Consider the following 15,751-nt stretch of genomic DNA (forward strand, 5'->3'; position numbering starts at 1 on the left):
CCCATCATCCCATATGGTTCCCCCGAGCCTGCTAGGAGCGATTTCTGAGCGTAGAGCCAGGAGTAACCCCTGAGCGCTACCTGGTGTGACCCAAAAACCAAATAAAAAAAAAAAATAAGACCTCTGGGGAGCATCATGACCAAGGTGTGAAAGAACAATGAATGGAAGAAGGGGATGAGAATGACTTTACTGTTGTTGGTTTTGGTGGGGGGGGTGATTTGGGGGGTCAAGCCTAGTAATGCTTGGAGACTTCTGTGGACACGCAGCATGAGAATGAGGAAACAAATCCTACAGTGATTGAACCCTGGCCTCGTGTGTAGTTTTCACAGAACACAATCTTACTTAAAGATCTTAATCTCACCTTTTGTTGAGTGACATTTCCTCTTCAGCTCTCTAGTAATCGAGTGTCTTTTCTGAGTGTTCAATTTATCAGGGGTTCATGCTGCAGGATCGTAATCTCAGGATCACCAACTATCATCTACAGTCTTTCTCTAGGGCAAAGTCCTTAACTCATTTCCTCCCCCATACAGGGTAGAAAATAGTACTCACTTCTGAGGAGCTGTGATGATTCAGTCATTTCTTGAGCTGATATCTACAGCAACCTTGTCAGAGACATGCAGATAAAGCTGGAACAAAGTCCTTGCATTCATTGTGGGAAAGCAGTGTACACAGATGGCAAATATATTGTGGAGAGTACTTAAGTACTTAAGAGTACTTAAGAGCACGTAAGTAAGTACTTAAGTGATGGGAAGGGGCTGTAAAGGTTCAGTGAACCAGAGTCAGAGATCCAAAGTAGGGAGGGAGTATGCCACAAAGATAGTATGGAGAGAAGATTCCAGCTCTGCCTACTGCAGGAATCTAAGGACAAATACTCCTCTCCCCTAGGCCATTAAGTTAGTAAGGAGGCTTTGGCAATGGTGCTGGGTGGCAAGAAACTGATGACTGAGATAAGAGTGAAGGCTGGAGGCCACATCAAAAGCTTTCGTGTTTCATTTTGAGATAGAGAGTTTGAAACATGTTGAGAGTACTAGTGATTGATAGGACAGCCTCCATTATTTTGGTTGTTAATATCAGCTATTATTTAATAGAGGCCACATACTTCTGAGATAGGTCTGTTGGGCCACTCGCAGTGATGGTCAGTGGGTTATAAGGACCCCAGGGGGGCCTCACTTGGTGATGTTGAGGGTGGGTGGGGATGATGGGTTTCTTGTATCGGGTACTGAGTCTCTTCTATTAGGAATGTGCCCTACCACTTGAGCTATTCCCATCCCCTCTATCAGTAGGACTTTAAAAGAAATGTTGTAGCCACTAAGTAAACAAAAATGGGTGGTTGGGCTGAGTTTGGGGACCCTGAAGGCTTATTAAAAGAATTCAACTGAGGGCCCGGAGAGATAGCACAGCGGCGTTTGCCTTGCAAGCAGCCGATTCAGGACCAAAGGTGGTTGGTTCGATTCCCGGTGTCCCATATGGTCCCCCGTGCCTGCCAGGAGCTATTTCTGAGCAGACAGCCAGGAGGAACCCCTGAGCAACGCCGGGTGTGGCCCAAAAACAAAAAAACAAAACAAAAAAAACAAACAAAAAAAAAGAATTCAACTGAGGAATCCTGACTGTTTAGCCCACATCTGGATGGTGGAGTGATGGATTGGATCTTGTGTAGGATTTGAAAGGAGAGCTGTGGAGCCTAGGTAGACGATCTGTGGTACTACACCAGGAATCAGGAAGAAGCCCAGAGTTTTGGTCTAGGGTACTCCAAGGATGAAGTTGCCATTTCTGAAAGGTTAGGGATGGAGCCATGCTGGAAAAGAGCTGTGGATGCAGTTTTGAACAGAATAAGTTTAGGTATTTGGAGGACATCAGAGTAGATAGACTAGAGTGGGGTTTGTGTTTCTAGGAGAAAAGAAGTAAAAAAAAAAAACAAAAAACTGTGAATATTCAGTAGCGTGAGTATGTAAAGCCTAGTTAAGACTACGCAGAAAGTTAATGTGTATTGGGGCCGGAGAGATAGCATGGAGGTAAGGCGTTTGCCTTTCATGCAGGAGGTCATCAGTTCGAATCCCGGCGTCCCATATGGTCCCCTGTGCCTGCCAGGAGCAATTTCTGAGCGTGAAGCCAGGAATAATCCCTGAGCACTGCCGGGTGTGACCCAAAAACCAAAAAAAAAAAAAAAAAAAAAAAAAAAAAGAAAGTTAATGTGTACTGAGTTGAGACCTGTGGGACTTAATGCTCCTTACATTTCTCTCTAGAGTCCTGTCTAATTGGTTTGTTTTCTAGTAAAGAGGATTTTGTGAGTGAAATGCTCAAAATATTTTCAGGATCACCACTTCCCAGGATTTGCTGCTATACTTTAAAGCATTTACCACTTAAATTCCAAATATATCTGAAGATATATAACCAAATATGACCAGCAGAAATATTTTGCAATTTTGAAGTACCCTTACAGAGTAAAAAGGAGCTGTTAAATTTCTAAAGGCAGTTCTAGTCTTAAATGATCCAGTTGACAGAATTTTCACTGTTACGAATGTTGAAGTAACAAGCTGCTTTGGAATTAGTAAGCAGTTGTCTGGGTTGTAGATTATTTCTTTAATATGCCGTAATAAAGAACGCCAAATCTATAAAACTGAATTATTTGTAGGCAAGAGGATGGGGCATAGTGCACAGAGCTGGGGGTATATTTCCAGCACTGCCCATAGGGCTCTAAAACAAAAAAAAGCAAATTTCCGGAACATTTTTTTCTCTTTGCAGGAGGATGTGTTTCACAAGGGAAATTTACCTTTGAACTGTTTTCTTTTGCCTATCAACTAGGAAGGATCACTTTATAAAAGTATCAGTGCTAGGGGCCGGAGAGATAGCATGGAGGTGGGGCGTTTGCCTTGCATGTGGAAGGAAGATGTTTCGAATCCTGGCGTCCCATGTCCCAGGGGCGATTTCTGAGCGTAGAGCCAGGAGTAGCCCCTGAGTGCTGCTGGGTGTGACCCAAAGACCAAATATAGATATCTATCTCTATATCTATCTATGTATCTATCTATCTCTATATATTTGGCTTTTGGGTATATATGTATATATATGTACATAAATAGATGGTAGATGATAGATGATGGATGATAGATAGATAGATGGATGGATGATAGATAGATAGATAGATAGATAGGTAGATAGATAGATAGGTAGGTAGGTAGATATCAGCTCTCAGGTAAAAAGTCATTTATGTTTCCAAAACGACGTGCCTGAATAGATTGATAGATAGATAGATAGATAGATAGATAGATAATCAGCTCTCAGGTAAAAAGTCATTTATGTTTCCAAAACGACGTGCCTGAATAGATTGATAGATAGATAGATAGATAATCAGCTCTCAGGTAAAAAGTCATTTATGTTTCCAAAACGACGTGCCTGAATAGATAGATAGATAGATAGATAGATAGATAGATAGATAGATAGATAGATAGATAATCAGCTCTCAGGTAAAAAGTCATTTATGTTTCCAAAACGGCCTGCCTGAAAGGGGAGTTTTTAAAGTTCCTGTGAGAAGCAGCAGTCATGAGTTTGACCTCTCACTGTCTTTGATCTTAAGCCTTTGCGAGAGAATCTGGGGTTTCCGAGACTGGGGGAAGGTCCAGAAAGAAGCCTGGAGCCGGCTTTCGGGTGGGATTCCGGGCCTCGCCGTTTGCCCAGGTAGGAGATGCGGCAGGCGCGGCCGCCCTCGCCCTTCTCCAAGATGGCCGCGAGCGGCGCGGGCGCGGCTTCGCTCGCCCTTCCCCAGGATGGCGTCCGCCCCGGGCCGTGGGCGGCGCGTGGGCGTGGCCCGAGGGCAGGGCGGGCGCCGATTGGCCGCCCGGCCCGGGGGCGGGGCCGGCCGCGCGCGTCCCGCAGGTCCCGCTGGTCCTTGAGCGCGGCGCCCGGGCGGCCGGGGCGGGATGTGAGGCTGCGGAGCGGCGGCTGCAGCGGCGGCTCGGAGGGCGGGCGGCGGGACGCGGGAGGCCGGGCGGGCCGGGCCGGGCCGGGCCGGGCGAGCGGCCGTGCGGACGCGGCATGAGGAAGCGGCCGGAGCCCGCGGCGCTGGACGCCGACTGCCGCCTGGGGCGCTCGCTGCAGCGGCCTGCGGAGCCCGCGGAGCCTGCGGGCATGCCGAGGGCGCCGGGCAGGTGAGGCGCGGGCCGCGGGGCGCGGGCGGGCGGGACGGGCCGGCTCCCCCTGCTGCAGGGCTCGGCGCCCGCGCGGACCTGGAGGCGTCCGGGGAAGCCGACAGCCGCAGCCGCGCCCCTGCCAACGGGCTCGAGGCGTTGACAGCCTCGGTGGTGCCGAGAAACCTCGCCCCGTCCTGAGCGATCTTGACTTGAAAGCACAGATCTTCGGAGCAATCGAGGGACAGCGCGCCCCGCATTTCTGCTGGACTGCCGAAGAGATGACAGGATCACTTCTTAGCTCTATCCATTCATTAGTTTTGCTTTCGGGGCCCACCCGGCTCCTCCTGGCTCTGCGCTCCGAACCCGGCCCTGGCAGGCTCAAGTGCGGGGACTCTGGGCTGCCCTCTGGGCTTCCAACCCCGTCCTTCTCATGCCAGGCAGGCAGACGCTCTACCTCCGTGCTGTCTCCTCGACCCCAAGCAAGATGGTTTCAATACTGCCTTGGCTCCAACGCAAGGTCTCACGCCAGACTTTTTGGATATTGCCTCTTGAGACCTTGAACTCGAGCCAAGGCACTATTCAAACCGTCTTGCCTCGTTCCTAAGTGATCTCGGTTTAAAAGCATAGGCATTTGGAGAAATCAAAGTACAACTCATCCAGAAAGATGGGTCAGAACTTCTGCTTGACCACCGAAGACACAACAGAATCAAATCCTAGAGAGTCGGTGGAACTTGATCTTACCAGAAAAGCAAGGACTGACCGTATTTTTGTTCTTCTGGAAAGCCCTGTTTCCTTTTTTTGGTTTTTGGGTCTCACCCGGCAGTGCTCAGGGATTCCTCCTGGCTCTAAGCTCAGAAATCGCTTCTGGCTGCCTCAAGGGGGGGGGGGGGGGCTATGGAATGCCCTATGGGATTGCAACCACCGTCCTTCTGCCTGCAAGGCAAATGCTCTGCCTCCGTGCTATCTCTCCAGCCCCCTGTAAAGCACTTTTTAAGTACCTCTAGGAAATACTTTTTATTATGTGAAATGCTTCACTTGTAGTAAAAATGTATGATTAGGGGCCCAAGTGATAGCAGAACAGTATGGTATTTTTATTTGCCTTGCATGCAGCTTACCCGGAATGGGCCGGGAGTTTGATCCCTGGCATCTCATATGGTCCCTCAAGCCTGCCAGGAGTGTTTTCTGAGCGTAGAGCGAGGAGTAACCGTTGAGCGCCTCCGGGCATGGCCCTAGAATTATTCATGATTAGTTTTGATGTATTTTCATAAACAGACTTGATATGACAGGTTGGGAAATACTTCTTTTGAAAAGTCATAGGGCCAGAGACATAGTACAGCAGGTAACATACTTGCCTTGCATGTAGCCGACCTAGGTTCAATCTCTGACATCCCATATGATCCTTAGAGGACCGCCAGTATGATTTCCTGAGTTCAGAGCCAGGAGTTCTCCTAAATATGCAGGTGTCACCCCAAAACAAAAGTCAAATCATAGTACATAATGATGCTTCGGTAAACATTATTATTATGTTGTTGGCCTGTCACCTTCCCTGAAAAGTACAGTTTTAGGGGTCCGAGTGTTAGCACAGCGGCAGAGCGTTTGCCTTGCACGTGACCAACACAGGATGGGCATCAGTTTGATTCCAGTCATCCCTTATGGTTCCCTGAGCCTGCCAGGAGCAATTTAACCAAATATATATACATATATATATATCTATATCTATCTATCTATATCTATCTATCTATCTATCTATCTATCTATCTATCTATCTATCTATCTATACTGTTTTAGAAGGATCAATTGATCATTTTTGTATTGGGAGCCAGAGAGACATTTGAGTGCCGCTCACATATAACATATACTTCGGATAAACAAGGCTGTTGGGAAAAAAAAGAATAGCAGAGGAAGGTCAAATTAATCGTAAGGTCTTTTGCCTGTATTGTCAGGCGAATGTGATAACCTCTCCACTACGGAAACTCTTGCCTGAATTATTTCTTCAGACGTTATTCTGCCTGGTTCTCTTCTTTCTCTAGGCCTTTGTTCCTCTTTTGTACTCCTTGGATGACTTCTCAGACTAGTCCATCTTTGATGCTGTTTCCCAGTCCCTTTCTTTCAACTATGTTTACTTCGTCACATCACATCCTTGCCTGACCTTGTCATTGCCTGAGTGCCTGGCTTGCTTTTCTGTTATCTTCTTTACCCATAGGAGATGGCCAGAATTGCTTGTTCAGTGAATGACTGTAACAGATTCCCTAAAATTATAAATGCTGGACTTAGGGCAACGTATTTTGACTTTGAAAAGAAGATACAACGTATTCACCAATTGGTACTGATGCATCCTTCCTTCACCTACTCTTCCTGATATTGAACACTGTTTGTTTTTGTTTTGGAGCCATACCTGGTTGTGCTTAGGGCTTACTCTTAGCTCTGTGTTAAGGTATTGCACCTAATGGGGCTCAAGAATCCATAGGTGGTGCCTGGAATTTGAACCAGATTAGCTGCATACAAATTAAGTTTCTTACTTACTTGACTATCTCTCGGGCCTTTGTGAAATGATTTGTATATTTCATAACCTGTTGAGGACTGCAGATTCTTTAACTTTCTTTTGTGTGCACTTTTTTGTTGTTTTTTGAGCCACACCTGGTGGCACTCAGGAACTAAGGGGTTCTTGGGGGACCATATGGGATGCCAGGAATCGAACCCAGGTTAACCGCAATCAAGGCAAACCCTCTCCCCGCCGTGATATCACTCCGGCCCCTGTATTTTCAGATGCATTGTAGATAAGACAAAATGAAGAGCCTTCATGTGTCTATTTTTTGTCTTGCCCATCTTCAACCCTCCCCTGCTTTTTTTTTTTTTTTTTTTTGGTAATAAGTAGAGATTAAAATTAGTTCATCCATAGATATGTCACAATATATATTGCACAAGTAAGAGCTTTATGCAGCTCAAGATGTTTTAGTGTCTTTTTTTTGGGGGGGGGCACACTCAGTGATGCTCAGGTGTTATTCCTGGCTATACGCTCAGAAATTGCTTCTGCCTTGGGGGACCATATAGGATTCTGGGGTTCGTCCTGGATCAGCTGCATGCAAGGCAAATGCCCTACTGCTACTCTATTGCTCCGACCCATGTTTTAGTGTCTTCTGTAGATTCTTTAATTGCTTTGTCTACTTTAGCCAGTTCACTTTTATTTTATTTATTTATTTTTTTTTGAGAGGGAGTCACACCCAGTGGCACTCCTGGCTCTACACTCAGAAATTGCCCTGGGCAGGCTCCGGGGACCTAATGGGATGGATGCCAGGATTCATCTGCATACGAGGCAAGCAAACACTTTACCTCCATGCTATTTCTCTGGTCTCAGTTCACTTCTTTTTTATTTTGGTTTTTGGGCCACACCCGGCAGCACTCAGGGGTTACTCCTGGCTCTATGCTCAGAAATTGCCCCTGGCAGGCACAGGGGACCATATGGGATGCCGGGATTCGAACCACCATCCTTCTGCATGAAAGGCAAACACCTTACCTCCATGCTATCTCTCCAGCCCCTCCCAGTTCACTTCTTAAATGATCTATCTGTACCTTTAAAATTTTATAGAGTTCTTTGTGAAAAGTGCACTTTCCCATGCCTCCAGAGATTGACAGACTTTGGGTGAAGGGGAGAGAGTCCTTCTACCTGAAATTTCATCTTTTGCAGAGAAGATGATTTAAAAAACTTAGTCTGCCTGCAATCTTGGAACTTTAGGGAAAGTAGGAAGAAAGTGATTGCTGGGTATCTAGGAGGGTGTAGATGGGGTTCTTGGTACCTAAGGGTGGGAGAGATGCTTTAGGAATGGTAAGAATGCCCAGCCCGTTGATTTTTCAGTGTATAGCTTGTTGATGGTGTGAGAGATTCTAACATATATTAGAGTTTTTCAAATATATATTTTCTCAAGGAAAATGTTTTTATTGATTCTGCTAGACTAGGTGATGTTGACTGGGGACCATAGAGAGGCTTGGAGAATGTTCCCATCCACTGGAGCAGCACCTATTTTGTTCTATTGTGGCATGGCAGGAATGTCCCTTCAGAAGGGGGGGGGGGAGTGTGTGTGTGTGTGTGTGTGAGAGAGAGAGAGAGAGAGAGAGAGAGAGAGAGAGAGAGAGAGAGAGAGAGAGAGAGAGAGAGAGAAGAGGAAAGAACACAAGAACTTTGGAGGTTAAATATATTTGTTGTTAAAAATATTTCTAGACTTACTGTTTAGGTTTTGGACCAGTTCTGGCTGTGTTCAGGGCTGTGTTCAGTGCTTACTCCTGATAGGGCTTGAGAAAACCATGTAGGATACAAAGGATCAGCTGCATGTGAGGTAAGCAAATGCCTTACCTGCTGAACCCTCATTCTGGGCCCAGGAGGAAATATTTTAACAATTCTTTTTGCCTGCCATGTATAAAATGAGCGCCTTTTATTTTGGCTTCTTAGGCAGCCTTAGGGGTAAAGTGTCAACACTGAAATGTCACCAACAGGCAAGTGCACTAAACCTAGTGACAGACAATGAAGGCTTAGATTGAGACACATTCAGATGGTGACGTGTGTTGCAGTCTCTGAAGTAGCAAGGCCAAAAAGTGAGATCTTTGGTTGGAGTGATAGTACAGTGGGTATGGCACTTGCCTTGCTTGTACCAACTCAAGTTCAATCCCTGCTGTCCAATATGGTCCCGTAAGTCCACCAGGAGTGATTTCTGAGTAACCCCTAACACCATAAGCACTACTAGTTGTGACCCAAACCATCACCACCTCCTAAAAAAAATAGTTAAATCTTTCTCCCATCTTCTTAGAATTCTTTTTGTTTGTCTTTTTTATTTATTTATTTTTTTGAGGGGGCCACACCTGGGAGCACTCAGGGGTTACTCCTGGCTCTACGCTCAGAATTGCTCCTGGCAGGCTTGGGGGACCAGAAGGTATGCCGAGATTTGAACCGCCATCCTGCATGCAAGGCAAATGCCCTACCTTCATGCATCTCTCAGGCCCCCTTAGAATTTTTTAACGTGTTGTCCCCCTGTAATCTGCTTTAGTGATGGTTCATCTGATTTACCAGAACTGGGAAGGTTTGTCTTAATTCTACTATGGCCATACCCAGTAATGAAGGCAGCACCTCCAATCAGTATGATGCCTCCAAAGTCCCACCGGCATCAGGTTTTCACTTTATGAGACTATTTGTTTCATCATTCCTCACATGTGCCCCATGTTCCCACTGGCTCATCTGACAACATGCCTGTCCCATACCCAGGGGGGTATTGGACGCTTTAGAGCAGTACAGTGACTTGCTCTGCTGTGTGTCCTTGCCATAGCATCTGCCTGCTGGGATGAGGGCATATTGCAGATGGCAGTCAAGGTGACAGGCTCAGAGTCTTCCAAGTGTCCTTATGAAAGGGAACTGTGCATGGGTCAACAAGGAGAGAGAAGGTTGCAGCACAGTTTGCAATGGGATTTGCCAAAGAAGAGTGTAGTAGAGTGAGGAGAAGCCTAGATAGAGCTCATTTTCTACTGAGCAACCAGAAGAATGAGGGGCCATGTGCAAGGTGGGTGATTGTGGAGAGGGCAGCTTCTTGGATGTGACAAGGTCGATCAGGGTGCATAGCAAGCATGTGAGTGGAATAGGTTTGAGTTTAGATGTAGTTTAAGCTGACATTTGACCCATGGCCTGAAAATGGTGTTCAGGATTATACTGGACCAAAAAAGGCTGGGCTCTGGCTTTATGGTGAAGGGTGTAGGAGAGAGACTTATGCCAGAGAGTTTTGGAAGAAGAAGGGAGTGATTTGTGGGGAGAGTCAAGGGGAAGAAAATCAAGGCAGCCACATAATAAAGTTTGTTGCTGGATTTGGTTTGATGAGGATGAAGAAGGTGTATAGAAGTAACAGCTAAGTAGAATGGAGGAGGCCAGACTTGATGGAAGAGCTCCTGGGAGAGGTGGGAAAAAGAAATATAGATGACTTTTTTAAATAGTTTTGCTGTAAAAGAGGAAAGAAACAGGGAAGTGCGGAGCTTTCATGTGCACACAAGGTGGTCAAAGATGAATGCTATGAGGAGGTATTCATGGGCCTGCCCAAAGGAAGGGAATCCAAGGCTAAATAGAGGATCCCCAGAGAGGAAGGTGCTGCCGAAAGCTCCAGGTGGGTGGGAGAGAGAGAGAGAGAGAGAGACAGAGACAGACAGACAGACAGACAGACAGACAGACAGACAGACACGGGGGATGTGATGTGGTGCATTGGACATTCCTTGCCATGAATCTCTGTTCTCTATGACTTAAGAGCCAGGATATCCACCAAGGGGTGAGCACAGCAAAGGGGAAATGGGTCTTTCCCCTTCATCACTCCTCCTCTCTCTTACCCTAGTCTGACCTTATCTGTTACAATTGCTAAGTTCTCATTCACAGGACCAAGGATGCTAAGTGGCAGGGACTCTTCTTTCTTCTATAACAGTGTTTCAAAAGAGAAGCTGGAGAGAGAGTACAGAGGGTAAGGCGCTTGATTTGTATGCCGCTACCCTGGGTTTGATTCTCAGCATCCCATATGGTTCCCTGAGCACAGCCTGGAAGGAGTCCTAATTGCAGAGCCAGGAGTAATCCCCGAGCACTGTCAGGTTTGATGCAAAATGAAAGCAAAACAAAACAAAAACGGTCCCATGGACAAGTCACTGTAGCCGTGTTTGTATGTGTATTTTGGAGGACCTTGGTCATGATCATGCATAGCTGAGTGCTTTCTCTTGGTGGCCTGGTGAGATGCTCTTTTGCTTGGCTCAGATTGTTCTGCTTTTCAGCCAGGTTTGAGGTGAATGTGGGGAGAGCTGAGGTGCCTAGATGATTCATTGGGACTGAGGGAAAGTTCTTTGATCACAGATGACTAGTTTATAAAGATCAAGATGGTGTTTGTGGACTTCTGTTTCAATCACCAACGATTCATTCACCAGGTCTGGAAATGTCTAGTGAAGGGAAGACTAGGATGGTTTTTCTGTGTGAGGAGTGTCGAAAAGGGTTGGATTATTGGTTTTTCAGAAATAAAAAATGGTATGGAGGATGTCAGTGAAGGACTACAAGCAAGTGTGAGGGTGTTAGAATGTAGGCTTTGTTCTGGAAGCTTGAATGAAGTTGCCCTGAGCTTTTAGATAAAGACAAAGTTCAGATTATTCTCCGTTCTTTTCCTGCTTCTGTGATCTTCAGATAAGGTTTGAATGTATTAACTGAATGAGAAGGGAACTGTGTTAAGGGTTGAAGCACTAGAGCAGGGGTGGCGAACAAGTTCTACACAAAGAGCCAAAATTTTAAACTGTGAGAATCAGAGAGCCACATCATGCAGTGACCTGCCAAAACAGACAAAAACTCACACAAAAGCATCTAATTTTAACAATAACCTATGAAACACATATTGCATTTTGCCATTTGGAGTGAGGGTCAAAATCCTGCAGTGATGGTGAGGGTGTGCTGTGTCCTCCACACTAAGAACTAATGGCAACATGGGACACACACACACACACACACACACCCAGGTCGCTGGCCCCGTGCAGTTGTTTCTGAGGGATGGCAGACACACACCCCAGTCGCTGGCGCACACCCCCTCAGGTTCCTTCCTCAGTATACAAAATCATGATAAGAGGCAAAGAGTCGCATTCATTTTGGACGGGAGCCGCTTGCAGCTGAAGAGCCGTGTTCGCCACCCCTGCACTAGTTTTTCGTCAAAGGAAGTGAGGCCACACAGTGTAGAGCTCCAGGTCTAGCCCCAGGCAGGCACAATGATGTTATTCAGGTATTGAGTGGTGCAATAGTGCAGATCCCTAAAGGAAATCTATGACATAATTCTCCTGCTTTTTTACTCTAATGATATTAATGATGTATCTAGCAGATATTCCTTTTTTTTTTTTTTTTTTTGGTTTTTGGGTCCCATTCTGCGGCGCTCAGGGGTTACTCCAGGCAGGCTTGGGGGACCACATGGGATGCCGGGAATTGAACCGGGGTCTGTCCTGTGTCGGCAAACACCATACTACTGTGCTGGCACTCTGGCCCCCTAGCAGATATTCTTTACCACGTCCTGTGAACTCCATATTTTTTTTAAATCCAAGATAATGGAGAATTTCATTTGAGCAAATGGATTATCAATACGATTTCTCATGTATGAAAGGAAAGCCTTAACTCTCACCTTTTTTGTGTGTGTTTGTTTTTGTTTTTGGGCCACAGTAGGTGATGCTCAGGGGTTACTCTGGCTATGCACTCAGAAATCGCTCCTGGCTTAGGGAAAGCATCTGGGACACTGGGGATCAAACTGAGGTCCTACCTGGATCAGCCTCCAGCAAGGCAAATGCCATACCTCTGCACTATCGCTCCAGTCCCTTGGCTATCAGTTTAACACAGCCAATATCAGGACTTAAGAGATCAAAATGTGGGCCCAGAGAGATAGCACAGCAGCGTTTGCCTTGCAAGCAGCCGATCCAGAACCAAAGGTGGTTGGTTCGAATCCCGGTGTCCCATATGGTCCCCTGTGCCTGCCAGGAGCTATTTCTGAGCAGATAGCCAGGAGTAACCCCTGAGCAATGCCGGGTGTGGCCCAAAAACCAAAAAAAAAAAAAAAAAAAAAAAAAGAGATCAAAATGCAGAACAAGTCAGACTGATTATGGCTGAGCTACTTCCCAATGACATAAAGTGGGAAAAAGGCAGGTATATTTATTAAAAATTACTGCTGACTCCAAATATCTTCCTAGGAATCGTTATTGTGGCCCTTTTCACATTTTTGTGCAAATCCTGGAAGGCATTTATTTTCATCAATTTGCTGTGCTACTGCGGTAAAACCAGTTGTTTAAGGAGGTATCTTCTGAGCAAAATATTCGAAGATACAAATCCTTTATTTTAAATTTAATACTATCTTTATTTAAGCACCATGATTACAAGCATGATTGTAGTTGGGTTTCAGTCATAAACACCCCCAGTGCAACATTCCTGCCATCAATGACCCTATCCTCCTCTCCCACCCTGCTTGTATTCGAGACAGGCATTCTACTTCTCTCATTAACATTGTCATGATAGTTATTAGTGCAATTATTTCTCAATTGCACTCACCACACTTTGTGCTGAGCTTCATATTGTGAGCTGGTCCTTCCGGCCCTCATCTCTATTGTCTCTGGGCATTATAACAATAATGTCTTTTATTTTTCTTAAAAATAAAGAAGAGTGAGACTATTCTGTGTTTATCTCTCTCCCTCTAACTTATTTCACTCAGCATAATAGATTCCATGTACATCTGTGTATAGGAAAATTTCATGACTTCATCTCTCCTGACACTGCATAATATTCCATTGTGTATATGTACCAAGGTTCTTTAGCCTTTCATCTGTTAAAGGGCATATTGGTTGTTTCGAGAGTCTGGCTATTGTGATTAGCACTGCGATGAATATAGGTTTGAGGAAGGGATATTTGAATTGTATTTTTGTGTTCCTAGGGTGTATCCCTAGGATCAATCATATGGGATTTCAATTTCCAGTTTTTTTAAGGAATCTCCATATTGTTTTCCATAAAGGCTGGATTAAATGGCATTCCAGCCTGCAGTGAATGAGAGTTCCTTTCTCTCTCCACATCCCCGCCAACACTGATTATTCTTGTTCTTTGTAATGTGTGTCAGTCTCTGTGGTTGTTTTTATTTGCATCTCCCTGATGATTACTGATGTGGAGCATTTTTCATGTGTCCTTTGGCCATTTGTATTTCTTCTTTGAGGAAATGTCTGCTCATTTCTTCTCCCCATTTTTTTATGGGGTGAGATTTTTTTCTGGTAAACTTCTGTCAGTACCTTATATATATATATTCATTATTATCCCCTTATCTAATGAGTATTGGGTGAATATTTCTCCCATTCTATGGGTGGCTTTTATATCCTAGGCATATTTCCTTTGAGGTGCAGAAGCTTCTTAGTTTAATATAGTCCCATCTGTTTATCTTTGCTTCCAATTGTTCGGAGAGTGCTATTGTTTCCTCTTTGAAGATGACTTTAGTCTCAATGTCATGGAGTGCTTTACCTACATGTTATTCTATATACCTTATAGTTTCAAGTTTGATATCAAAGCCTATAATCCATTTAGATTTGTGCATGGTGTTAGATGGAGGTATGAGCTCACTTTTTGGCAAGTGGCTAACTAGTTGTGCAACACCACTTGTTGAAGAGGCTTTCTTTGTTCCATTTTGCATTTCTTGCCCCTTTATTAAAAAATTAATTGATTTTATGGGGATCATTCTCTGAATACTCAAGCCTATTCCACTGATCTGAAGATCTGTCTTTATTCCAATACCATGCTATTTTAATAACTATTGCTTTGTAGTACAATTTAAAATTGGGGAAAGCGGGGCTGGTGAGGTGGCACTAGAAGTAAGGTGTCTGCCTTGCAAGCACTAGCCAAGGATCAGGACCGTGGTTCGATCCCCCGGTGTCCCATATGGTCCCCCCAAGCCAGGGGCAATTTCTGAGCACTTAGCCAGGAGTAACCCCTGAGCATCAAATGGGTGTGGCCTGAACCCTCCCCCCAAAAAGAAAATATTAAAAATGGGAAAAGTGATGACTCCCATATTCCTTTTCCCAAGGATCGCTTTAAATATTCTTGGGTGCTTATTTGTTCCAAATGAATTTCAGGAGTGTTTAATCCACATCTTTGAAGAATGTCATGGGTTTCTTTAGAGGGATTGCATTAAATCTGTACAATGCTTTGGGGAGTATTGACATTTTAATGATGTTAATCCTGCCAATCCATGAGCAGCATACTTATCTCCATTTACTTGTGTCCTCTCTTATTTCATGAAGCGGGCTTTTGTACTTTTCTTTGTTTGGGTCCTTTACCTCTTTAGTTAAGTTGACTCTGAGATACTTGCATTTAGGTTTTTCTAAATATAGTATCATGACACCTGCAGTGAGAGCATGACTTCTTCCTTCCCTATCTGGATGCCCTTGTTGTCTTTTTTTGTACCTAATCGCAATGACAAGTTCTTCCAGTACTATTTTGAATAGGAGTGGTGAGAGAGGGCAGTCTTGTACCAGATTTTAGAGGAAAAGCTTTTAGTTTATCTCCATTGAGAATAATAATGGTTATTGGCTTGTGGTAGATGGCCTTGACTATATTGAGAAAAGTTCCTTCCATTCCCATCTTGATGAGAATTTTTATCAAGAATGTGTTGTTTGGACCTTACCAAATGCTTTCTCTGTATCTGTTGATATGATCATATGGTTTTTCTTTTTCTTTTTGTTGATAATGCTGTATTATGTTGATTGATTTATGGGTGTTAAACCATCCTTGCATTTCTTTTGATAAAACCTACTTGGTCTGGGCCGGAGCGGTGCCGAAAGCAGTATGGCGTTTGCCTTGCACTCACTGACCTAGAACGGACTGAGGTTCCATCCCCTGGCATCCCATATGGTCCCCCAAGCCAGGAGCGATTTCTGAGCGCAGAGCCAAGAGTAACCGCTGAGCATCACCAGGTGTGGCCCCAAAACCAAAACAAACAAAAAAACCCAATAAAGACCTACTTGGTCATGGTGAATGACCTTGATGCGGCATTCGATCCTATTTGCTAGGATTTTGTTGAGTATCTTTTGCATCTGTGTTCATCAGGGATATTGGTCTGTAGTTTTCTTTTCTG

General features: G+C 44.9%; 1 protein-coding gene across 1 annotated transcript in view; it reads left to right on the forward strand.

Moving 5' to 3' along the window:
- The first annotated feature begins 4,115 nt into the window (after positions 1–4,115).
- Positions 4,116–15,751, forward strand: part of ABHD12 (abhydrolase domain containing 12, lysophospholipase) — a 65,076-nt gene continuing 53,440 nt past the window's right edge. Inside the window, exon 1 of the mRNA XM_049780240.1 lies at positions 4,116–4,142. Within this exon, the coding sequence (XP_049636197.1) occupies positions 4,123–4,142 (20 nt within the window). The 5' untranslated portion in view covers positions 4,116–4,122. The remainder of the gene's footprint in view (positions 4,143–15,751) is intronic.

Source organism: Suncus etruscus, chromosome 9 (genome assembly GCF_024139225.1).
Source record: "Suncus etruscus isolate mSunEtr1 chromosome 9, mSunEtr1.pri.cur, whole genome shotgun sequence".
Classification (NCBI taxonomy): Eukaryota; Metazoa; Chordata; class Mammalia; order Eulipotyphla; family Soricidae; genus Suncus; species Suncus etruscus.